Source organism: Pleurodeles waltl, chromosome 3_1, assembly GCF_031143425.1.
Source record: "Pleurodeles waltl isolate 20211129_DDA chromosome 3_1, aPleWal1.hap1.20221129, whole genome shotgun sequence".
Taxonomy (NCBI): domain Eukaryota; kingdom Metazoa; phylum Chordata; class Amphibia; order Caudata; family Salamandridae; genus Pleurodeles; species Pleurodeles waltl.
In genome coordinates, this window is record NC_090440.1 from 34,698,779 (window position 1) to 34,724,584 (window position 25,806).

The 25,806-nt window shown below is 46.2% G+C and overlaps 1 protein-coding gene across 2 annotated transcripts in view; it reads right to left on the minus strand.

The window, feature by feature from the left end:
- Positions 1–25,806, minus strand: part of LOC138283737 (astacin-like metalloendopeptidase) — a 301,255-nt gene that overhangs the window by 129,765 nt on the left and 145,684 nt on the right. For both annotated transcript variants that reach the window (XM_069221780.1, XM_069221781.1), the window contains one exon: positions 23,229–23,407. In XM_069221780.1, the coding sequence (XP_069077881.1) occupies positions 23,229–23,407 (179 nt within the window). The remainder of the gene's footprint in view (positions 1–23,228; positions 23,408–25,806) is intronic.

Here is a 25,806-nt window from a genome sequence, read left to right on the forward strand (position 1 = left end):
CACAATTAGTACTGCACCTTAGGCAAATTATGAGCCATTCATAAAGCAGCGAATCATGGGTTAATGGCTACCAATCTGGTCCGTCGCCGCTATGATGTAAAAGGCAATGCAATTCTGGCATGACAATGAGGGCCAATTAGTAAACACCAGGGTTAAAAACTGTCCTCCAATTTCTTAACAGTTTTAAAATGTGAAACATGAAGAAATTTTCATAAATTATAGAGCTTTATTGACTGAACAAACTTTAATATCTAACTAAACTTTAACTTAGAACACAGTTTTCTTCAAAATATTAGCTTTCAAAAGACTTCTGAAATATAATTAAATTAGGTATGTAGATGTGCCAAGTGTAATCTGCTATTTATTATCAGTTTATCGTGAGGATTGTAGGAAGGTCACTCTTTTTAGCATGGTTACCCCCACTTTTTGCCTGTTTATCAGTGTGTTTAAACTGTCTCCACGGGGATCCTGCTAACAGAACCCCAGTGATTGTGCTCTCATCTCCAGATTTGATTGCTTTGGTACCCTTTACACCCCACAATTGCCATAATGGTGTACCCCCATAAGTTCCTAGTATATGCTATTTAGCTACCCAGGGCATTGGTACAGCAGGGATCCTCCATTTGCTGCATCATGTATTATGTCATGCATGGGAGCCCATGCAAACTGGCTCTCCAGGCCTGCCATTGCAGCCTGCATGAAAAGGTACATGCACCCTTTCACTGCTGGTCACTGCACCAGGTCACTTTAAGTCACCCTTATGGGAGGCCCTCCTAGCCCAAAGGGTAGGGTGCAGGTGACTGTGTGTGCGGGCACCCATGCATGAGCAGAGATGTCCCTACGAACTCCAGCTCCAATGCACTGGACTTGGTAAGTGCAGGGAAGCCAATTAACCTGTATACTGGGCACAGGTCAGTGGTACCTGTTGTGCAGCTACATAATGGTAACTCCAAACATAGGCATGTTTGGTATCAAACATTGCAGAATCATTCCCAAATACTAATGCCAGCATTGGTGGCATGATTCCTTGCACTCTGGGGGCTCCTTAGAGGACATCTCATTATTGCACCTACCAGTCTTTGAGAGTTTGTAGGCACCCCGAGCTGCTTCAGCCCCTCAGATAGCTTTCTGACCTCCTGCTGCTTGACCAGCTCAAGCAGGGGAAGGCAGAACAAAGGATTTCCTGTGGGAGAGGGAGGCACCACTCTCTCCCTTGGAAATAAGTGTTACATGGCTGGGGAGGGGTAGCCTCCCAATGTCACTGGCTTGCTTTGAAGGGCACATATGGTGCCCCCCTTGCTTAATCCGGTTTGCAGCAGTCCAAGTACCCCTGGTCCCAGCTCTGGTGTGAAAGCACACAGGAAACGGGAGTGACCCCAGTGGTGGTGCCCAGAGCTCCTACAGGTTGCCACTTGATTCTGCCATCTTGAAAACAAGATGTGCAGAGGCCCTTGAAAGCATCTAGTTGGTCAGTGCATGTGACTGATATCAGTGACCCCCTCTGATAGGTGGTCCCCCTGCAGCATGACCAATCGCCCTGGTAGGACTATATAGTGACTTCCTTGCGGGAGGGTCTCCAGATGTGGCATGCAAGACTCCACCAGGACTCCTCTGCATCAAACTCTTCTGCTCCTGGCCACCAGAACTGAAACTGGACTCTTCAGGAACCAAACAAGCCTGCAACTCCTGTGACAAACTCACCTTGCAACAATGGTTCTCCAGCTCCTTCCAGCAACTGCAACATTTCCATGGCTGTGCATCCTCTGGGGTCGGCAAGCCTTAAGCTGCACCAAAGAAGCAAGAAGGAATCTCCCTTAGAGTGAAGGAGTCACTCCCTTGCATCCGCAGGCACCTAAGGCAAAAACGTCCTGCTGCTGTGATCTGCTCTGCTCTGGAACTGTATGGATCCTGGTGGTGGTGCTGTGTGGTCCCCTTGATCTTCTCTGCCTTCTGTCCAATTTGGGAGACGGTGAGCCCTTGTCTCTCCTTGCAGGATAGTACTATGGGAAACTGGCACCTTGTTGCAGTTCCCAATCACTTTTTGCCTGGTTTCCGAACGCAACTTGGACTGGAGTGTACTGGGATCCTGCTAACCAGCATCCCAGTACCAGTGTTCTTTCCCTAAATATTATAAAGGTAATTAGAAACACCTTTAGCTGCCACTATAAATTTTAGTAAATGGTACTTAGGTACCCAGGGCATGGGGTACTAAGGGTAGGCCCCGGAGGGCAGCAGCACTCATTATGCCACCCTCTAGGGCCATGCATCTAGGTGTACCCAGCCCTGCCATTGTAGGCTGGGTGTCCTGGTGCAAACCTAAAACCCAAACTCGACTTGGCACACTACCTGTGTGCCCTGTCCACCATACACTGAATTTACTATAGGTAAGACACCCCTCTAGCAGGCCTTACAGCCCTAAGACAGAGTGCTCCATTATATATGTTAAGGCATTGCTACATGAGCAATATGCCCCACTGTGAACCTGCCAAACCTGGGACATAGTGAGTTAACAGAGCAGCCATTTTACTATATGTGCTGGACACTAGTCAACACGAGTTTCCAGCTACATAATGGCTACTCCTAACCCTGGGTTGTAACCAGTACTGGATTTGTTATAAAAATGTACCTGGGGTCACCTTAGAGGTGCCGCCTGAAAAAACGAACTAACCTGGCTTGGTTGCAGACTGGTTCCGGACAGCCTGCCACCTCCAGACAGTCAATAAACAAATCTTGGGGGAGAGCCCTGCCTCTCTTGTTTGTAAAACAATGCCCTTCTGGGTGGCGAGCTAACACCCTCTCCCTCGGGAATATACACTGCCCTGGCAAAGGCCTTTGAAACTCAACCCCCAGGCCTGCTGCTAGCATCAGATGTCCTCCTCCTCTGCAAAGCCTCACTTTTGGAGGGAGCAAAAGCGGGAAACCACAGAAAGGGTAAGGGGAGTGGCACCCTAAAGCGTTGCCTGTGAGGTGGACCCTCTATTTCATTTTCTTCCCTCTTGGATTGAAGGAAAATAGCCAATCAGGTTTAGGGAAGTGACCCTTCTTGCAGGAATTGGTCACTATAGTGGGTGTAGCCACCCTAAGGTAAGTGTCCCATTGGACACTAACAGGTCCCCCCTAAAAGTCCACTAAATTCAGTATTTACTGGACACCCCAAGACCAAGAAATCGGATTCATCAGGAAGAAAAGAAGACAGCCCCAAAGAACCCCAAAGCATGAGGACAGAGGACCTCCTGCAGCAGAAAAGGCTCCAAGACCCCTGCTTCCTGCACAATAGTCCCGAAAATCGCCACTGTGGAGGAGCTGACCACTGGACTGACCTCAAAAGACCCAGAGGACCTCCAGGCTTTGCAAATAGCCCAATATCTTCCTGCTGAGTGCAGGCACCACTCAAGAACCAAAAGAAACCAGCAAGAACCAGCAAACCGGTGAGGGTCACTTCACTGACTGGCCGATATCCCTACAATCAGAAGTCGCAAACAGACCCAATGATACACCAATGACAACCCAGATGAGACCTACAAGTGTGCCAACTTTGGTGGCACGGTGCCCTCCCATGGCCGGGTTGTGCCAATCCCCAGTTACTGGCCAATGTATGTCAGACTACAGCAAAACCAGCTCTCCCAGAGCTGCAACTGGACCAGGAGGATACTCCAGTCGAGGGACTTCAGAAACACGCCAGACCTCCCACCAGAGCGCCCTCGTTATTCTGCAAGGCCCCAGAAAGAAGACTTACCTCCAGCTCCAAAGGGCTCCAATGCGCACAACTTCCAAGGCCTCCAACTCGCCATGCATCCAGCGGCCGAGCTCTGCATCATGGAACCAGCTGAGAGTCATGGGTCTCTAAACCCTTGCAACCTCAGCACCCCAAGGGTACCCTAAGGCACAACCTTTAAATCTGTAAACCACCTCCTTTTCAGGTGGCCCTGTGCCAAGAGACTTTCCAGCACTGCTCCTGCAGGTACCGGGAGCCGCCTGAGGCTCTCCAGGTGGCACGGGGTGCCCACCATCCTCATCGACCGCCTGCAAAAGAAGAAACTGGCAACTCAACTGTGTGATTTTATACACATTTTTACAGGTGGCCTTCTATTGATTCCTATGGTGTGTAATTGCGCACTAAAAGTCTAACTTTATTAAAACTTTGAAAAATCATAACTCAAAAAGTACTTAATGTATCTGGACCATCTTTGTCTTAAAAATTATATACAAATCTGAAGTATGTTTATAAATTTGGTCTGGAGTTATTCATTGAGCGTGAGTTGTGCATGATTGATACTGTGAGTACAACAAATGCTTAGCACATCTCCTGGATTAGCCTAACTGCTACCTCAGAAATTGGAGCATTAGGTGATCTGATTTGTGCCTCTGGAAACCAACATGTAGTTGCCTGGACCCTCTGCACAGTGGGCATAGGTTTTCACAATATAGAGGGCCAGCCTCCTACAAGTACCCCTGTGCACTGCGACTCTTGCAGCAACCAAGGCTGGTTGACTTCTGCTCCAAGGGATCTTCATGCTCCAAATAGCCCCGCCTCGAGCACTTTATCTTTGTAAGGACAGTCTCTCTTCTGCTGCTCTAGCGACATGGGACTCCTCTCCAGGTATTCTAATAGCGCCTCATTGCAACTTACTGTGCCTGCTGCCAGTGGTTTGCCTGTGGGTGCTGCAACTGCTTCTGTTTGCTCTTCTGACTGCTGAGGGTCAGCCCAGACTTCCCCACCAAGGGTCATGTCTCCTGGACCTTGCCGCCCTCTTCTTCTCTGCAAGTCCACTTCTGCCTGAATTTGCATTTGCCAAGGCTTGTTGGTGGCCCTCCTGACCACTGATCATTTGCGACCCGCCAACCGACGTGGGACATCATCTGCACGACTCCAAGGACCTCTTTGCAACTCCTGGGCTTCACAGCTGATCTTCATCTTCCCTCGTCGATCCAGATCTTCATCCACAGAAGGATGGGTAGTAGCTCCTACCCCGTCTGGACACTCCTGTGGGGACTGGACTCTCTCCCCTTCTTTTTCAGGTGCTCTTCAACGGGAATCCACCATTGGGTTCCACCAGACTTGTCTTGGTCTTGCAACCTTGCACTTTCTAAGTCCTCTTGTTAGTCCTTTTTAAGACCAGGTACTTACCTTTCCTCTCCTGGTCGCTGGGGTCACTTAGGTACTCACCTATTGGGGTCCCAAGTTCTCCCAGGACCCCTCTAACTACTCGATATCCTTGGGTGCAGGACTTCACTTCTCATTCCACTATTTTAGTATTTGCCCCCCCCCCATAGAACCCTAACTATTTTTCACAAATTTTTGGCAATGCTTGTTGTTTTTATAGGCTAATGCCTAATAATTACCATATATATGTATGTATGTGTATGTGTATATATATATATATATATATATATATATATATATATATATATATATATTTATATATATATATATATATATATATATATATATATATATATTTAGTGTGTACTTACCTCCAGTTGGGGGACTGCCTATAAGTAATCTAGTTCAGTGTTACTATACTAAAATACCTTTATTTTTGCAACACTGTGTGGTTCCTTTCAGGTGTGATAAGTTGCTGTGTGACTGCTGTGGTATTGCTTCACACTCCTCCAAGATAAGTCTTGGCTGCTCACCACAGCTACCACTAGAGGGCCCTAGCATCCTAGACACGGTCTCACTAACTAATAGGGGTTACCTGGACCTGGTAAAAGGTGCATACGCACACCCGGCCAGCTTCCTACAGGGATAGGCTATGACTCATGAGAGGTGAAGCCTTGAGTGAGTCATGGTATTCACCCCCTCCTCCAACACCGGCAATAAATAGCTTATTATACCGTTCACATCTCTTTATGCAGTTTATGTAGTGGACATTTTTTCATGTATATTGTTTTAACAATTGTATTTAAGCAAAAACTGAATGCAAGGGGGATTAAATTTGAGCAGCAAGGCAAAATGACAATGAAGACAAGTGATACTGTCTGTTAGAAGACTGGTTTCCCTGTGTAATAATAAACACAAATCTGACATTTGCACTTTCAAACTGGATGTGTGAGTGTGTGCTTATTAGTACGATTGCTCTAAATAATATGTGTCATTTGGGGACATATATTATGACTATTATGATCCAAACATATAGAAAGAATAGATTATAGGTCGTCAATCTGATATCTCTCGTATACCAAAATGTTGGCACAGTAGTCATGGATATTACACTCTCCCATATAGAATTAATCACTGTCACTGCATTGCAAAGAGGATCATATAAAAGACCATACATTGCACATTCCATTAATCTACTGGCCTGTGGATGATACATGCTCCACAGAATATTTTACAGATCTGACACTTGATACTACTCTCATTTTCACATTACACTGTCAGGTTAACTATGTCAATGGTGGATCACAGGCTTGACTTCCTTATCCAATCATCGAGAGAAGAAATTAGTTTCACTTTCTTTTTCAGTGGAACTTTTCAAGACCTCATCAGGAACAAGCATTGCGAAATGAGATTCATAATAAGTTAAGCAGTGTGGGAGCAGTGTATGATTGCAGGGAGAATGGTGTGAGTGCTCTCTGCGCAGGGAGAGTGGTGCATGACTGAAGGTTGATAAGTGTATGAGTTTAGGAAGAAAGTACCTCAATGCAAGGTGATTGGTGTGTGTTCATTGCAGAACGAGAATTCTGTGAGTGTGCAAGTAAAGGGTGAGTGATATGTTAATAGTATAAGTGCAGGTTGACAGGTTTGAGTTAAAGGTGAGAGGTGTGGGTGGGATGTGTGGAAATTGTGAGTGCTGGGTGAGAGGTATGTCAATAGTGTGCTACTGCAGAGGTAGCACTGTGTGAGTGGTGGGTGAGCAGTATCTGACTGCTAGTGCAATGTCAGGGTGACTGTGCAGAGTAAATGGTGAGTCAGTGTACAGGGTGAGTGGTGTCTGAGACAGGAGCGTTGCCCCCGCTGCTGAAAGCTGGAAAATGAAGTGATAATAAAACTATTTTATTATCTATTTATTTTTCCATTTAGTGAGGTTGAGGCAGAGCTAGCCACCCCTACGTCACCAGAGAGGAGAAGTGGTATGCATATTTCTAAGTGTGCATGCCAGTTTAACCGGCCATCCGAGGCAGGCCAAACTGACATGCACACTTAGAACTCTCCACTCGACTGTGTTGCACAGCTGGGTGGAGACCAAGTGCAGCCTCCCATTCCCTCCCTGCCAGCACAGGCCAATCCCAGCATGAGCGAAAAGTCAGGATTGGGTGGGGAAGGGAGGATGAAGACAAAAAGAATCGAGGTGTCGGGACCGGCGGAACACCGAAGTGGCAGTTATGTTTTTTTTTTTATTATTGTTTCCCACCCCCATTTCACATGCTGTTCACCCCCTCACGCCCACCACCACCCCTCCACCTCTACCCCCACTCCTTTCTGGCAGATGACTCTACTGGTCTGAGAGTACGTGAAAAGTATGTAAGTGTATGTATGTAAGGGATGTCAGCAGCGCAACCCAAAATTGTCTCAGTATATCTAATGTTTTGTATGCCACATTCACTGATGATCAAAATCCCTGGCTCTCTGAAGATAGACTACACGTACCAGAATGCCACAGGATTCTCACAAGATTTGTAATGGTGGCATCCATCTTGGATTCGTAGACTATAAATTCTCTGTGTTTTGCTGTCAGGAGATCGAATCTCATCACACTATCTTTTTGAGTTATCAAAGGCTTACCAGATACACAGAACTATTCTGTGATAGCACTAAAGATTACAGATTTAAACTTCGATATGCATGTTATAACTGGGGGGATCTTTTTCAAGGATTATAAACTCTAATTAGCACGATTTCATTTACAAAAAGAGTGAGGGGGAATCTCAACTAAAGCAGACTTTTTTATATTACGTGTGAGTCAGTAATGTCCTAAAGTTGATGCCCTTGCTACACTGAGAATCATTCAGCTCACCGACCATTTACAAAAGGTAGTTATACAAATGCATACTGCATTTCAGATTGGTTTGTATCTGTTATAAAGGTTTCCTATGTATTCCAGCTCTATAACGTAATAGTATTTTAACCAATCATAGAGAGTCGCTTATGCAGAGCTTGTCACAATGAATAGTGTGTATTATTTTAGAAACATTGAATGGTGAAATATTTCAAACGTTATTTCCTGCTCAACCTAGCAGCCGTCTCCTCCAGTCCTTCACTGAAAGCCAAAAAGTTGGCTTGTTTCATGCATGCCTCCCTATTGTCAAAGGTAAATACATCAGGAGTAAATCCACCTCTGACATGACTTCCTACAGCTACATATACATTACAACCCCCCCGCAAGACGCAGGAAGTTGCTTTCCACAGCATGTTTAGCCTTGTGAGTTTGTGAAGGCTATGTGCCTGTGAGGTTGTGAACATTCATAAACTCATCTGCGACCCTCTCTCTATGTTTAAATAGGCATTTGCTCCTAAAATGTGCCGGTGTAAACCCCTCTCCATGATAGAAATGTGAATTTAACCTCCCAACACCTGTGGGGGTGCAGTGAATAGTAGTACTCATGGGGAACAACAACAAAAATAATATCTAGTTGTGCGGAAATGCTACCTTCCCATAAGAAGGATGTACTATTCTGTATTGTGTGAATCCCAGCCTCTGGGAAAGTCATATGACTTGAAACGCAGATTTACGACATTTTACTGAAATGCCTGTGAATTGCAGTAGTGTGAAAAAGTATGTTCGAGCGGAAGAGACTGCAGTACTGAAGGGGTTAACATGTGCGACCGACAGTCTCTGCATTTCTGTGATTCTTCCCTCATCCCTGACACACTGAGCCCTAGGTAATTTATATAGGTAGACGTGCTAAACAGCTGCCTTCTCACCCATCTTTCATCAAATAAAAACAACTTATTTTTAGGACAACTGTGTCACAATCCTTTCCTAAAGGCGCTTTCGAGTGACACATAGGGGGTCATTACAACCTCGGCGGTCTTGCAAAAAGACCGCCGAGGCTGCGGGAGCCAGAATACCGCCATTGACGGTGGTATTCCTGGCTCCCTATTATGACATTTCCGCTGGGCCAGTGGACGGTAACAGTGTTACCGTCCGCTGGCCCAGCAGAAATGTCTCATCAACATTGCTGCCGGCTCGTAATAGAGCCGGCGGCAATGCTGATGTGCAGCGGGTGCAGTAGCACCCGTCGCGCATTTCACTGCCCGAAATTCGGGCAGTGAAATGCGCGACAGGGCTATGCCTGGGGGCCCCTGCACTGCCCATGCCAAGTGCATGGGCAGTGCAGGGACCCCCAGGGGCACCCCAAGTCCCCTTACCGCCAGCCTTTCCATGGCGGTGCTTACCGCCACGGACAGGCTGGCGGTCGGGGACTCATAATCCCCAGGGCAGCGGTGCTTGCACCGCTGCCCTGGGGATTATGACCGCAGGCGGAAACCTGGCCGTAAATTGGAGGGGCCGGCGGTATGGCCGTGGCTATTGCGCCACCGTCATAATTGCTGGCGGAACACCGCCAGCCTGTTGGCGGTGTTACCTTCACCTTACCGCCGGCCGCCAGGGTCGTAATGACCCCCATAATGCTGTAAAGTGATGTACAGCTAGTGGCTGGCGGAGTGATTGATTGACTGAGCTTGTCATTAATTAATGTATCTACTGATTAATTAGAGAAAAAACATGGCGAACATGCCGAGCAAGTAGGCTCGGATCATTAAAGAAGGGGTGTTATGACATTTTTTATGTGCTTCTACAACGCGTTTTATAAACATGGCAAAGTCAAACTGCGCGAGTCCTGATACGCTGAACGGAAATGATGTTATCAAACTGCTTCGTTACTCGAGGGTTCACTTTGTAACCTTGAAGCGTGCTAGTCTGTGGCTGGCCTCTCGTGCACTTTATTCCTAAATGACCTGTCAAACACAGGCGCAGCTCCTCCGCTATGGCCGAGGAGCGTCCCCCGCCCCGCCATTAGCAGTGGCAGCAGCTGCAAACTTTTAAAAATAAAACAATAATAAACAATGTTTACTATTGTTTTGTTTTTAAAGGGGCGGGCCATGGGGGTGATGAGCACAGAGCACTCCTCTCAGTGCGCATACGTTTGTCCGGCCATCTTGGGCCGGGCAAACACACATGCGACCAGGGCTCTCTCCAACCAGGCACTGTGTTGCTGGGGTGGAGAGAGCAAGCCCAGGCTCCCAGTCCGCTTTGGAGCGCCCAGCCAATCATAACACTACTCTGAGCAGTGTCATGATTGGTCTCAGGGCAGGCTGGGAGCCTGTGCCTGGAGTGTGGCGGAGAGCAGCGGTGCAGCAGTACTGTTAAGGTAGGTTGTTTTAAAAAAAAAAAGATTTAATTTTTGTTTTACTCCCCCGCCCTGCCACTTTGACCAGTCGCCAGCCGCGACTGGTCAAACATACCACTTTAGCCTTTGCTCCCTTCTTCCGCCATGTCCTTGTGCATTTCAGTACCATCCTGCCCACCTCGCAGGGGCTAGTAGCTGCCTACGTGAGAGATGAGGGGATGAGGTCAATTGGAGGTCAGCCAGGATCACCTGATGCAAGCCTGATGCATATTTATGTCAGAATGGCCCGCACTGGTGATTTCCGGTCTGCTGGGCAAAGAGTTGTCAGGTGCCTTCTCCTGGCTGTCCTGGGAGGCCATTTTCTTCCAATGTTTGTAAGAGGAAGTGTGTGTAACCTCAAGTTGCATAGTGTTCTGCACTGGCTCTCTCTATGCCCTAGCGGAAGAATACAGTACTTTGGTCTCAGGACACGGATAATAGCAAACATGCTTGAAACAAGCATTGGTAAATGCAAGCTAATAGTGCAACAGCCAATAGAAACGGAAGAAAAGTAAGTGGCAAGCACAGGAACCAATGAAAGGAAGGAAAGTAAAATGGGGAAGGGATGTAAGCTGCTTTTAAGATTTCTATTACATACAATAGATTTCACAAGCACAGCACAAGCGCAGTGCAGGCAAAACCTAACAAGCATGTGCAATGCACTAGGGTCTCGCCTATGTCAGAGTTACAGCTATTCCCAGTTGTAAACTCCCAACCGGATTTTTCTTGCAATGAAAGAAAAAAACAACGTGATCGCGCTGCTACAGTTCACACGTAATAATACCTATCGGCAATAGTGCAATTATGACTGTAACCGGCAAAAGTGCAATTAACTGTGTAACAAGGTCGATAGTATGCAAAGCGCTCGACTTCTGCCCAGAGAGATCGCGCTGCGAAAATATAGAAAAAGTAGTCCACAAACCTGACGGGAAACAGCGAGCCTCACATGTTTTCTGTACTAGTTTGCTGCGCTTGAGGAGGGATAACTACCGGAAAAGGCATGACGTATGCATGCCTTCCACTAATCAAAGGAAGCGGATTCTAACAGGCAAGCCAACGTGCTAATGAAAGACACTGACGTGACATCGACGGGGCTCTGAGCCCTTTTCTAATACCTAAAGTGTCTTGTTAGCGATACGCATGCGCGAGCACATGCGACGCAGGCTCGACCCTAAAAATGGAGGTCTCTGGACCTGATAGCAATTTAGATCCAACACTTTTACCTCCAAAAGTAACAGTGTTTCTAAAGTGTACAAACAGAGGGGGCTGAATGTGGGCAAGAAGGCTTCCAAAGTGGACCTACACGTAGCCCTCCGGACCTATGAGGAGGTCAAGAGGATGCAAGCAGAGACAGAGGAGGATGATCCTGAAGGGTACCTGGGACCAGATGAGGAAGAAAACCCAGACCCAGAGGAGAACCCAGAGATGCAGGAGGAACACCTTAGCCCCCAGGATGACAATCAGGATGCCCAGGTTGGGACAGGGAGCAGTGTATCTTCCAGTGGCCTGTCACAAGTGGAGTTGGAGGACAGGAGGGAAGAAAGGAAGTTCAAGAGGGAGCTGGAACTGGCCGAGCTAAGGATGGAGAAAAAGAGAAATGGAGGAGAAAAAGATCATGCTGGCTCATGAAGTGAGTCTGAAGGAGCTGAACATAAAGGCCAAGCAAGTTGAGTCCAGCAGCAATGGTGGCAGTGAATCAGCAGTGTCTACTGGAGAGGTGAGAGTCTGTATACCCAAAGACCTGGTGCCCAGTTATGAGTTGGGGGACGATACAGATAAATGGCTTTCAGCCTATGAGGTAGCCTGAGGGTACACAAGCTCCCAGAGAAGCCCTGGGAGTGGGGCATTTGCTTGTGGAAGTATATGTCTCTTGTGGGGAAGGACATACCCCTGACACTAGAGATAGAGGACAAGACCAAGTATGCCCCCATGAATGTCATTCTTCTTGCTAAATTTGGGTTAACCCCTGAGAAATACAGGCAACGTTTCAGGGACAGCCACAAACTTCCAGACCAGTCTTGGGTGGACTTCACTGATTATGCCAGCAATGCACTGAAGGGCTGGGTGAAGGGCAGCAAAGTAGATTATTTCAACGGACTGTACAAACTAATCTGGAAAGAGCACATGTTCAGTGTTTTACAGAGCTCCCCCAACACCTGGTAGATAGCAAACTTACTGACCCCAGGAAGCTTGCTGAGGAGGCGGATCTCTGGGCCAGGACCAGAGTGTCCAAAAGGTACCTGGGTGTGACTCCAAGAAGGGTGGCTCAGGTTCCCCCCACCAGCAAAAGGAGGAGGAGGTCAAGTGAGATCCAGACAAGTTTCAGGGTAAGGAGAAGGAGAAGAAGGAGGGACGTTCTGGTGGACGGTGGTTCAGGGTGCCCCATTTCCAACCCAGCTCAACCTCAACTAGGACACAAGCGGGGGACTTTGTATGTACAAAGAAACCACCCACTGGTGGGAACTCTACAGGAGTGGCCATTGTGTCCTTAGGGGGAGGTAGTCCCCAGGGGCAAGAGATAGAAGATGCTCCAACCTCCCTTAGTTGGGAGATAGATTCAGATGGTGACTTTGTGATCCCTGAGGGTAGGAGTCATCACTTCCACCGGGTGAAAGTGAATGGGGTCCCTGTCACTGCTCTGAGGGACACCGGCCATTCAGACTATGGTAGTGGAAAGGCTGGTTCCCCAGAGCAGTACACTGGTCAGGTGTGTAGGGTAACCCAGACCTAGGGGCAGGTCTCTGTCCGCTCCATGGCCCTGGTATTCCTGGAGTGGGATGGGAAGGTGACCCAGATAAGGGTCATAGTTAGTTCCCAGATGCCCATAGACTGCACTAGTGACCCTGCTGTAGAGGGCCATTATCCACATTCTATTGCCTAAGCAGGAACATGTATCAAGGTACTGATTAGTCTACCCTGGCTTTAGGCTGGAAGGGGGTTGTTTGGAAATGGCCCTCTCTACAGGGTCACTCCCAAACTTTATGCTACCTTCTTTTAAGACGGGATCAATTGTCATATACCTGATTGGCATATTTATTTAATTTACATGTAAGTACCTTTTAGAGTGGTATACCATATACCCAGGGTCTGTAAATTAAATAATACCAGTGGGTCCTGCAGCACTTATTGTGCCACCCACTTAAGTAGCACTTTCAAACGTGTTCCAGGTCTGCCATTGCAGCCTGAAGACAGTGTTTCACCAGTATGCCGACTTGGCATTTAAAATCTCTTGTCAAGCCTCAAACTCTCTTTTTATTACATATGTCATCCCTAAGGTAGGCCCTAGGTAGCCCATAGGACAGGATGCTGTATAATTAAAAGGTAGAACATGTACCTTTCAGTTCTACATGTCCTAGTAGAGAAAAACTCTTAACTTTGTTTTCTCACTACTGAGAGGCATGCCCCTCCCATAGGGTAACATTGAGGATTCTTTATTGAAATTAATAAACTGTAATTCCCGAACCAGAGGTGGTAGATATGTCATGTTTCGTATCTATGAACTGTAATAATAAACCCTCTTTAACGGTAATGTCAGATTTATTATTCCAAGTTTGAAATGACACGTTTAGAAAGTAAGTTAGCATTTTCCTGCCCTTAGCCCTTAGTCGATCCGAGGACCACCCTCAGAGGATCCCTCATCTACCGTCCTCCCGGGCCACGCGCCCCTTTCAGCGACGCCATCGCCGACTTCATCTCCCCGCACGCCCTCGCCTCGCCGGACTACATCCTCCTAGGTGACCTCAACTTCCATCTGGAACAAAACAACGACCCCAACACCACCACCCTGCTCGACAACCTCGCCAACCTCAGCCTCAAACAACTGGTGAACACCGCCACCCACATCGCCGGACACACGCTTGACCCCATCTTCTCCGCCAGCAAACACGTCTTCTTCAGCCACGCCTCCGCCCTACACTGGACCGACCACAGCTGCGTCCACTTCACATTCCGACGCGAGACCCGCCACCTCCGCACCCAACCCATCCCTCGTCGACAGTGGAACAAGATCCCCGAAGAGCAACTCTTCTCCGCACTCGCCGCCAACCAACCCACCCTCACCACCGACCCCAACGACGCAGCCCTCAACCTCACAAACTGGATCTCCAACTGCGCAGACATCCTTGCTCCCCTCAAACGCACGCATCGACAGACCAACACCAAAAAACCTCTCTGGTTCTCTGACACCCTCAAAGAATCAAAGAAAACTTGTCGCGCCCTTGAGAAAGCCTGGCGCAAGGACCGCACCGCTGACAACATACCGCCCTCAAGAACGCTACCCGCGAACACCACCACCTGATCCGCGCCGCCAAAAGGAACTTTTTCACCGACAGACTGGACAAAAACAGACACAACAGCAGAGAACTCTTCAGCATCGTCATGGAGTTCTCCAACCCCAGCGCCAACGCCAACGCCGTCACACCCTCACAGGATCTGTGCGAATCCCTCGCCACTTTCTTCCATCGCAAGATTAGCGACCTCCACGACAGCTTCGGACACCAGACCCAAACAAACACCACCGAACCGGCATCCACGGCCATCACCCTCAACAACTGGTCCCACATCAACACGGAAGAAACCAAATCCATCATGAACTCTATCCACTCCGGCGCCCCTTCGGACCCCTGCCCGCACTTCATCTTTAACAAAGCCGACGACATCATCGCCCCGCACCTCCAGACCGTCATCAACTCTTCTTTTTCTTCTGCTACCTTCCCCGAATGCTGGAAACATGCCGAAGTCAACGCCCTACTAAAGAAACCTACGGCTGACCCAAGCGACCTGAAAAACTTCCGCCCCATCTCTCTTCTGCCTTTCCCAGCCAAAGTAATAGAGAAGACCGTCAACAAACAGCTGACCACCTTCCTGGAAGACAACAACCTGCTCGACCCCTCACAAACAGGATTCCGAACCAACCACAGCACTGAAACCGCCCTCATCTCAGTCACTGACGACATCAGAACCCTGATGGACAACGGTGAAACAGTCGCCCTCATTCTGCTCGACCTCTCGGCTGCCTTTGACACCGTCTGTCACCGCACCCTAATAACCCGCCTCCGCTCCACCGGAATCCAAGGCCAGGCCCTGGACTGGATCGCCTCCTTCCTCTCTAACCGTTCCCAAAGAGTTTACCTCCCTCCGTTTCGCTCAGAACCCACCGAGATCATCTGCGGCGTACCCCAAGGCTCATCACTCAGCCCGACACTCTTCAATGTCTACATGAGCCCCCTCGCCAACATCGTACGCAAGCACGACATCATCATCACCTCCTACGCCGACGACACGCAACTTATACTCTCCCTCACCAAGGACCCCGCCAGCGCCAAGACCAACCTACAAGAGGGTATGAAGGACGTCGCAGATTGGATGAGGCTCAGCCGCCTAAAGCTGAACTCTGAAAAAACGGAAGTCCTCATCCTCGGCAACACCCCGTCCGCCTGGGACGACTCCTGGTGGCCCACAGCCCTCGGCACCGCACCAACCCCCACAGACCACGCCCGCAACCTCGGCTTCATCTTGGACCCTCTTCTCACCATGACCAAGCAAGTCAACACCGTGTCCTCCGCCTGCTTCCTCACCCTCCGCATGCTCCGCAAGATCTTCCGCTGGATCCCCGTCGACACCAGAAAAACCGTGACCCACGCCCTCGTCACGAGCCGCCTGGACTACGGCAACACCCTCTACGCCGGGACCACAGCCAAACTCCAAAATCGCCTGCAACGCATTCAAAACGCCTGGGCCCGCCTCATCCTCGACATACCCCGCAGCAGCCACATCTCCGCACACCTGAGACACCTGCACTGGCTCCCAGTCAGCAAAAGGATCACCTTCCGACTTCTCACCCACGCACACAAAGCCCTCCACGACAAGGGCCCGGAATACCTCAACAGACGCATCAGCTTCTACGTCCCCACCCGCCTCCTCCGCTCCTCTGGCCTCGCACTCGCTGCTGTCCCTCGCATCCCCCGCTCCACGGCGGGTGGGAGATCTTTCTCCTTCCTGGCGGCCAAGACCTGGAACTCCCTCCCCACCAGCCTCAGGACCACCCAGGACCACTCCGCTTTCCGGAGACTCCTAAAGACCTGGCTGTTCGAGCAGCGATAACGCCCCTTTTTCCCCTAGCGCCTTGAGACCCGCACGGGTGAGTAGCGCGCTTTATAAATGTTAATGATTTGATTTGATTCTCTGCCTGTAACCTGCCTTAGGTCACACAACTGGGTGTAATTGACAGTTGGGACTTTGTGAATTCATCTAACAATGGAAAGATTAGCAGAGCCTGAATGGGCCTTTATGTGCCATTAACTCACTTGATGGGGTGAAGCTGAGCACAGCCTCACTTGCTCTGCCACCACACAAAAGCCTTAACCGCCCTGTACTGTCAGTGCAGCCAACTACGAGCCAGGGTAAGGGAGAGAGGAAATTCCTGGTTCTTCAGAGAACCTTTCCCGAAATTTTATCCAACTTCTACGAGCAGGGCACCAGAGTATAGCAATAGGGCTCTCAGACCTGTTCCTCAGTTCACTATTGGACCTGCGGGAAGGATTCTCAGGGGACTACCTGCTGAAGTGACCTGCTGTGCTCTCTGTGAGACTTCTGCTGTACCTGGAAGGACTGCTTTGCTGCCTGGAGCCTGCGTGGAACTTTCAGAGGCCAGTCTTGCTGTTGAGCCCTGAGTCACCACCTGCACCCAGGACTTCAGAAGTGACTACAAGGGCTAGTTTAGTTGGTGTCCTGATCTGAGCCACAGGGACATAACAGGCTCCCACCATCTTAAACCTGCACCTATACCGAGCCTGAGTTAGTCTTGAACCCCCCATGAGGTCTCCACCTCTTCCTGGACCCTTGGTTGTGGTGCTAAAGATGCCCAGGTGGACATTTTCCAAAACTGGGGACTTGCTATTATGAACCTTAAACTTCAGACCTCTGGTTCTACCTATGAATTTTGATGGTGTTGGTGTCTAATAATTTATAAAAAAATTATTTCATTTTCTAAATTGGTTTGGGATTTTTTTTGTACCGTCTTTTCACTGTGTTGCTGTTTGTGTACTGCATAAATACTTTACACATTGCTTCTAAGTTTAGCCTGACTGCTTTTTGTGCCAGGATTTCCAGGGTTAAGCCCAAGTTTTAATTAGTGATTTTTTGTGGTTCACCCTAGAAGGAATTGTGATTGTTGCTTGGCCAGGGCTCACACTCCAGTCAACCAACCGCCCAGTTTCTCACAATATACAAGACAGATGTGTGAAAGTAGGAAAGGCAGAGGACAAGACGGAATTTGTGGACTGGAATAGGCTGGGATCATGACAATGGAGCTCAGCAACATAATGACTGTTAAGACAAAACTAAACAGACAAGATATAAACTGAAAAATAACCAATGAGAAGGCCAGGTGACAGTACCAACAGAGGCACAATAGACAAACTATTATAAATAATATTGTGTATGCTCCCTGGGAAATTATCTTTCCCTGTGAAAGGATAAAGATCGTACAAAGGGCAACGTGCAGTTACTCTCTGAGAACAAACTAAGCAGCTCCTACGAAAGAAGAGTGCTGGGTGAGTCCTTGGAATGTCACTGGCATCTTTTGTGATAATAATCACTATACCAATTCAATCAGAAGACAGAACAAAAAGGGAATAGGGCAATGAACACTGAAGAAAGGACCTGAGCTTAGAGGAAAAAACTTGATTCTCAGACCATGGATATGACTGAATTCATACTGTGCAGAAACAGGAAACAGAGAAAAGGAAGCTCTAAACTAACGGGGAAGGGCTGCACCAAAGGACACATGGTATGGCACAAGAATCCACGACTAAGAATCTGTACACCAACAAGGGCTGGGGGGGTACAGACATATCTAGAACCATAGATAAAAGGCAGGAAAGAGAGACAACAACAACAAGGAAAGGGACCAGGGGAGGAAGCAAGAAACCAAGGAAAACTAAGGTATACAGAAACAAGGACCAAGACTAGAATCAAAGTAGCAAGACAAAAAAAGAAAAAGTGGGGCCTCAGCAACAACGACTGTTACTGCACACTGAGCTTCTAGGGCAGAAATAACTGGAACAGCTGGAGGCACAGGAGGACTACTGGTGCTGATGTGAGTCATCATACAGATGCAGAGAACCAGGCAACTGCCAAAGAAGGGAAGGTTACAAAGGAAGCAGGAAAAGGGAGGACTATGTTAGTCCGGAGATACAAGAATAGGAAACCAATAACAGAGTTCAGAATGGGGTTAAGAGTCAAAGAAGCAAGTCTAAATGATTGTGTATTCTAGGAGTCAAGAAACATGATACTAAACTGAATACAACCATCGGGATATGATCAGCACAACATTTGCCAACATGAGAGACTACATGTACCACAATGCACTTGAAGGTACTGTGGAGCAAGGTGGGCCATATGCTGGAGAGTGGAATGTCATGGTCAGATACAAAAAGCAGAAGGGAATATGTTTTGAAATTCCACCTGGTTGTGATCCTGAGGATAAGTCTGTGTCGTTCTGTCCCAAGTTCACGACTATTCGAGTCAACATTTTCCTACCCCTTCTACTGTTTAAGGGTCTCATAGGGATGAAAGCTAACAAAGAAGAATTGTGACAGTCTTTGGAAAACTATTAAACACCTCAGTGACATACACTATGGCATACCTGCTTGTTACTGAAAATTTATATGGAAGCAGTTGTTTGTGTGCTATAATTGGTGTTAAAAAATTGGATGAATTGTTTAGTCATGGAGAAGAGAAAACAACAGACTTTGTTACTCTATGAGGCATCTTACTCAAGCCACCGTTTCTCTTATACCTAGCAATGGTGCCATTCTGTGTGAATACGGATTCCAGGATCTTCTTGTAGTGGGTCCTCCGCTGAGATACATGATGCGGTGTCTTGGATTCTTCAGTTCTGCATTGTAATTGGAGTCCAGTCGGGTTGCAGACTGATGAAGTCAGATTTGCTTGTGATTTTTGTACTGTAGCCCCTAATCAGTTGTCCAGACTGTCTCTCACTACGCATCCATGTATACATTAAACCACATGAGGTAGTGAGTGTGTGGCAAGAATAGTAAAATATTGTGATCCAATCTTTTCACTTTTGAAGTTTCCTGCAATGGTTCATCAGTTGCTGGAGCCTTCTTCTGCTAGAGGACTTGATCAAGTTTCAGTTTGTATTTATGAACATATTTTACACGTGTCTGGACAAGCTCCACCTGCCTCAATCCAAAATACATGTCTTGTAAACAAGCACCTCTACCAAACGTCATAGAATGCAAGCAACATGCAGTAAATTCATTTGAGGTGTCATTGTGCACACACAGATAAGTAGCCTCATCCTTGCTCTTGCTTTTTGTTGGTCTGGAGGGTGCAAGTAGAGTAAAGTAGGGTTCTGTTTAAATATTTAGCTTGTGCACCTACTGAAGATACTATGGAGTTTTGGGTGGCTCATGAGTTCCACTATTTTTAAAATTTGCTAGACCTGTCTGGGTTTAAAATCAGGGGAATTAGAGCCAGCTATCCACCCTTGGTGCACCAAATTATTTCCTTCCTCTTAACATCTTGTCATTTGTGAGTAGTTTTGGAATTCAATATCAACCATAAAAAATAGTGATAAAAAATATTGTAAAAAATATATTAATGTTAGACCCTGTTCGGTAGTCCACAGGGCAAGTAGCAGCAATTGGGCCTCAACCCAGAGGGTTAAGGCTTTTGCTCTCTGATGTGCAGGGAGAATCCTACTGTAGCTCTGCAAACATGACAGAGTACAGCCCTTTCCACAACTGACTCTGAAGGTAGGACTCCTAGTGACCCCTTCCCGTTTGTGTATGGGTTAGCACCAATTTGAAATTGGTGCTAAAAGAGAATGTTTTGTGACCGCATTCACGGTCACAAAACAATCATACATTGTAATGCGAAACACAATTAGTCCCTTCCTAATTGTGACTCGCAAACCCTTTTTGCGATTCATTAAACAGATTACCGAATCGCAAAATTGGGTCTGTGCATTGCAAAATGCTTTATTCTTGTCGCAAAAGGACCGATTCTGAGAACCGGGCCGTTTGCGACAAGAAAAAAGCTTTATACATCTAGCCCTTAATCTCATATATGTAAAAATGACTACACTCTGCAAATACTCAAAACTAGTGTCTCTGGGTGCTACATTGGCAGGTGGTGTACCAACCGCCTAGTCTCTCAGTCCCTACTGTCCACAGATTCTTTTCAGCATTCCTGGAAGTGGGAAGGGTATGCCCAGACATGGGTCCGTACTCGCTATGCCACCAGATTCAAGCTAGTCTGACTGATGAGGGGTGATACCCTAAACCGCTCCAAGGATGCTTGCTTGCTTGCTTCTGGTCCAGGGAGGACCTTGCTAGGCAGTTTGGGCTGGACTGTTTCCATGGAAGCAGGGTCAAGACTGATTTGCATATGGCTGAGTCCAAACTGGAATGGCTTTGTGAGTAAAAAAAAAACGATGGATTAAGGTCCATATCTTTGACCGGTGGTGAATAGTGGTAGTGTTCAGCATTCTGTCTATGATCTGTTGAAATACTCAAACGTGTCATGACTGCCTGTCTCTGGATTTCAAAAATCTTTTTTGATTACTTCAAGCTTAAAGGCAATTTGTTTATGCTGTCCCATAAGAACACTCTTCTTGTGCTGGTGGCTACCACAAATATCTCAGATCTAGACATACAGCCAATCCACCTCGATTGTCAAGCATCATCTTCCTACCCTCCAGAAACTTTTCTGGACCAACCCCACCATCATAATATATTTTTTTTTTAAACATTGTACTAATTTTATTGTTAACATAAGAGCCATATTTGCATTTTTATACACCATTAAGTCCAGACAACAGCAAATATTACCCACTTTAACTGATGTTTCCTTAGTCTCCCTGGCTGTAGTCTCCAAGGCACACCACTCATTCCCTGCAACCACTTAGGCCCATATTTATACTTTTTTTGCGCCGCATGTGTCACTTTTTTTATACAAAAGTGGCGCAAACTTATAAAATATAACTGTATTTTGTAAGTTTGGGCTGCTTTTGCATCAAAAAATGACACAAATGTGGCGCAAAAAAAGTATAAATATGGGCCTTAAAGTCCACGCTCTGTGTGACAATGTCTCATTCTGTCCTATGGGCTTGCCAACATGCCCATATTTAGGTCTATTTAGTGGGAAAGCCCCATTCTTCAAATAAGGTCCTCTTGGCCATTGTGTATCAATCCATGTCTCTTTTCCATTTCTTCCTTTGTAGTTAATCAGGAGCCCCCAATGACAGAAATTTCATCTGGCGTGCATTAGTCTGAGGGTGATTAGCAGTCTTGGATATTTCAGTGAGTCCTCCCCCTCCCCCCCATCCAAATATTCAGCACAGCCAACTTGGAGGAATCTAGTGTTGCCTGCCCTTAGCTCTGACCAGACAGACTTGGATATCCCCCTAACAGGGTCCCACTGCCAGGCACTCTTCAATTGGTGAAAAAAGCACCCCACTGTTAACATCCCTTTATACATGTATCAGATGTTGCTCACCCCATTTTGACCGGCGCAACGAGAAGTGGCAATTCACATGAGATTTTGTCAAGTGCAGCTGCACATACTATACAGATCCTATCACAACATCATAACTATTAACCTCAACTTCCACTATCAACATCTACTCCAAGTCGTAGAAGTAGATTTTTGTTACTTCTGTTCCTGATTTATTTTTTGTGTTCCTTCTATTGTAATATTTATTTTCAGAGGTTGCACATGGGTTTTGAAGTGTTCATGTTATTTTCAATAAAATAAATAAAGCCTTTGTATTGAAATGCAGCCAATGACATCCAAAGCTGTCATACATATCCTTGACTTTTTCACAGAAACTACACAGGAAGAGTTAGCTGTTTTGTGTAGCATGTGTTACAGAAAATGTGGAATATGAATGTAAAAAAATATAACACAACAAATGACACCAGCAGAAAGCGGTATACAGATATATGCAGTAGAAGAAAATTGCAGTCCCAAATCTAATACTGACAGGAATAAGATGAAGAGTTGACTTGAGGACATAATGGAATAAGTAACTTGAAAGGTTTGCAGCTAAAGGCCAACTTGTGTTTGGTAAGCATGAAGAACTTATGACTTCAGCACACAGGCTCAATGGCATGTGCCTTGTGTTTTCATATAGATTTCAACTTGATAAGACAATGGGTGCAGAAAATCTAATAATTTCAGACTACACAGAGGACTTAGGTTTATAATGATAAAGCACACATGCCATTAAAACTATGTTTACCGCAAATATGCATGCATTCAAGAACAAAGGATGGTTAGTTTGCCAAGCACTGTGAAAGCTACAATGAAGAATGTGTAGAGGATTAGGTCAGAGTTTGGGGTTACGAGGTCACAGGTGTTCTGGAGTTTTTCTGTTTTTAACCTGCAGCTGACAAGGCAATTGTTATTTGCTGTTCTGCAATAATGGATGTATAGTAATTTAGGTTAAAGGTTAGGGTCATAGGTTAGTTGGCATGATGTTTTTCACAACTAATGTATAACTATGTTGTGATTCATTGTTTGCTGTTATGTAATAAAGCATGGTGTGATTTTGTATATGAGAAGCTGTATGTGCAACAGCAGATTGAGACTGGCTGCCTGCCTACGTGTGGACTTGCCACTCTCCCTGTCACGACAGTAAAGAGCTGTCTCTCCGTTGCCAAAGAGAAGTCTGCTTTTTTCAGTTTTTTACGTTTTTGAATTACCCTGCAACACATGGTAAACAAAACACATCAAATGATATATGCTGTAAAACCTTTTCTTCTTCCAGGACCCCCTTCATGTTTTGTCAAGCAAAGAATCCTCTGTGTAACTCAAACATTCCCTGCAATGTTGCAGAACAGGACAATAGATGAAATCCATACCTTTAGCTATGTTATTCCACAGGATGTCCACATATTGGTCACGGTCACTTCTTGTATGCTCGTGGTAGAATCCCAAGGAGTGCTCAATCTCGTGCTGTATGATGCCTTTCGACATGCATTGCGCTTTATCCAACGAGACATACTGAGCTCCGCCAGTTTTCCCAATGTACGACCAGCAGCTGAAGAGAGACAATAGAGGTGAGGACCTTACCCATGCAAAAGTACAACTGATCTCTTTTTCTCCAAAGATCACAGACTGTCATGGTATTTGCTACTATTTATTATTGGTCAATCGTAATGAATTTGTGGACTGTTCAAAACACGTAGCAATATGGTAAGGAGAAGAATGGAAATGTGGATATGTAGGTAAATCTCACAAATTAAACATGAACCATGCTAAGGGGAGAGGGACTGTGAGGTGATTGATTCTGTAAAAGTGGAAAAGCAGATTGTGATAAAGTGAAAAAGATAGAGATTCTTTGAAAAAGAGTATATAAAGTTGTAAAGGGTTACACCTGAAAATCAGTCTTCTTTGATTTGCTTTTTAAATTGTATGCGTCTCAAAAACTTTGCAAAATCATGTGTCTGATTAAGCCACTCGCATAAAAAATAGTAGATAATTTGCTTGAAGAAACTGGGAAGCTTTGAATAATGAGAAGAGCATAAAGTTTGCATAAAGTTTGCACATTTTGAATACCCTTAAAATTCTGTGTGCCACTAGATTACTCCTGACCTCGGGAAAATCAGACTTGTCCAGAAGAGATTTAAAGAAAGAATTTGTTAGTGCATAGGACACTGCAGAGAAACTAGGGTCATAAATCTCTCCTGGCATAATCTAGGGAGCTACGGTGAGTGGTACTAGGCAACCAGTGTTGTCTAGTTAGCAGTATGAAGATCACATTTCTTTTGAAGGAATCTGTGGCTGATTTGAACTTTAATAGGCCCTTGTTAATTGCCCACCGCAAAGGTACTAGTTTTCAAGCATAGAAAGATAAAAGGTTGTGACTGAATCTTTGGGGCTTCAATCTCATGATCTACAGGCTTCACATATCACTCCAACAGGAACTTTACCTAACCATCCATCAGAGTAAGGTTAAAGCAAAAGAGCAATCAGAGCTTTTATGAGGGCCAGCGTAATGTCATGCCTGAGCTGTGTGACGGTTTTCCCATTGTAATTATAATGCACTGAAGAGGTCCTGCCAACTTTTGAACGGTAACCATCTAGGAGCTGACAAAGCAGGTTTGACTCTCCATAAACCAGCAGGTATTCTAAACAAACAAAGATGTTGGCATATCAAAGCCAAAACGTGCTCTCCTGCTGAAGAGAACTCATCAGGGACAGGTATTTAATGGGCAATCTTGTAGGTGCAGGGAGGTAGGGCTGCAGCTTTCTAAATCTCAACCGCTATGTTAGACTCACCTTTGCTAGGAAGAAGGTGTGTTCATTCTAAAAGAATGCCATTCTTGTACATGTAATGTCCCATTAGTTGAACAGGATACAAGATAAGACAGGCATAAACCCAATGATTCTGACATGATGCAGCGTACAACCGCAGCCAGTCAGGGCAATCCTCATTTAAACTGTAAGCCCTGAAGAGACCCAAAGAGGTGCTGGATCCCTGAGCATTTAAAAAAATATATAGCGGCAAATTTATGAAAAGTGGAGCTGCACTTATAGTGCAGGGTCACTTTTCTTACACCGCTTAGTGTCCCCCTAACGCCACCATGTGTGCACTGTATTGAAAATACGGGGTACCATGGTGGTAGTCAGGGGTACTAGCATCATAATTTTTTTATGCCAGTCCGGCACTTTGTAGGATTAGCGTAAAAAATGTTGATGCTAATCCTGCAAAGCACCCGGAGGCTCACTGAAAACAATGGGAGCCTCCCTTTAACAAATGCTGAAAAAAATGATGCAAAGAAATCTCTTTCGGCACAGGCATAGTGTAGCTTAAGCATTGTGTCCCTTTGTAAATATGGTGTGGAGCTTTTGGCCTTCCAACGCCACATTAGCGTAAAGAAATTACGCTAATGTGGCATTAGAATGGCCCTAGGCTCTCTTAAATCTGGGACATATTTTGTTAATACTTTTCTTCAGAGCAGTGACATTTAAATATATATATATATATTTGCAGCCTATCTGCAGGCTATTTTGCACAAACTTCGACTATCTTAAATAGTTTCTATAAAATCACTAGCATCAAATATGTGACAGACACACTCTTTTTCAAACCTTTTATAAAGGAAACAGGTGCAGTACACAAAGGTAAATGGTCTACCTTTAGAGGCTGATAACTTTAAAAGTACGGTTTGTGAACACAAAGGGGATTACTCTTTGTAATTGAGTGCATGTCCCTCCCTAAACTCCTCCCTCAGAGGCCTCTTTAACCCTCCCTAAGCCACTCCCGATTTAGCAGTCAGTATGTCCCTTTTTCAAGCCACTCCCCTGGTCCCTCCATCAGTTACTACAAAGCTCTAAAGCAACATGCGCGACTATCTCCCTACAGAAAAGCTAGGCAAGTTGGAAGTAGATATTTATACTTGCAGATTTGTGAATTGCATTTTGTAGTCTTTAGTA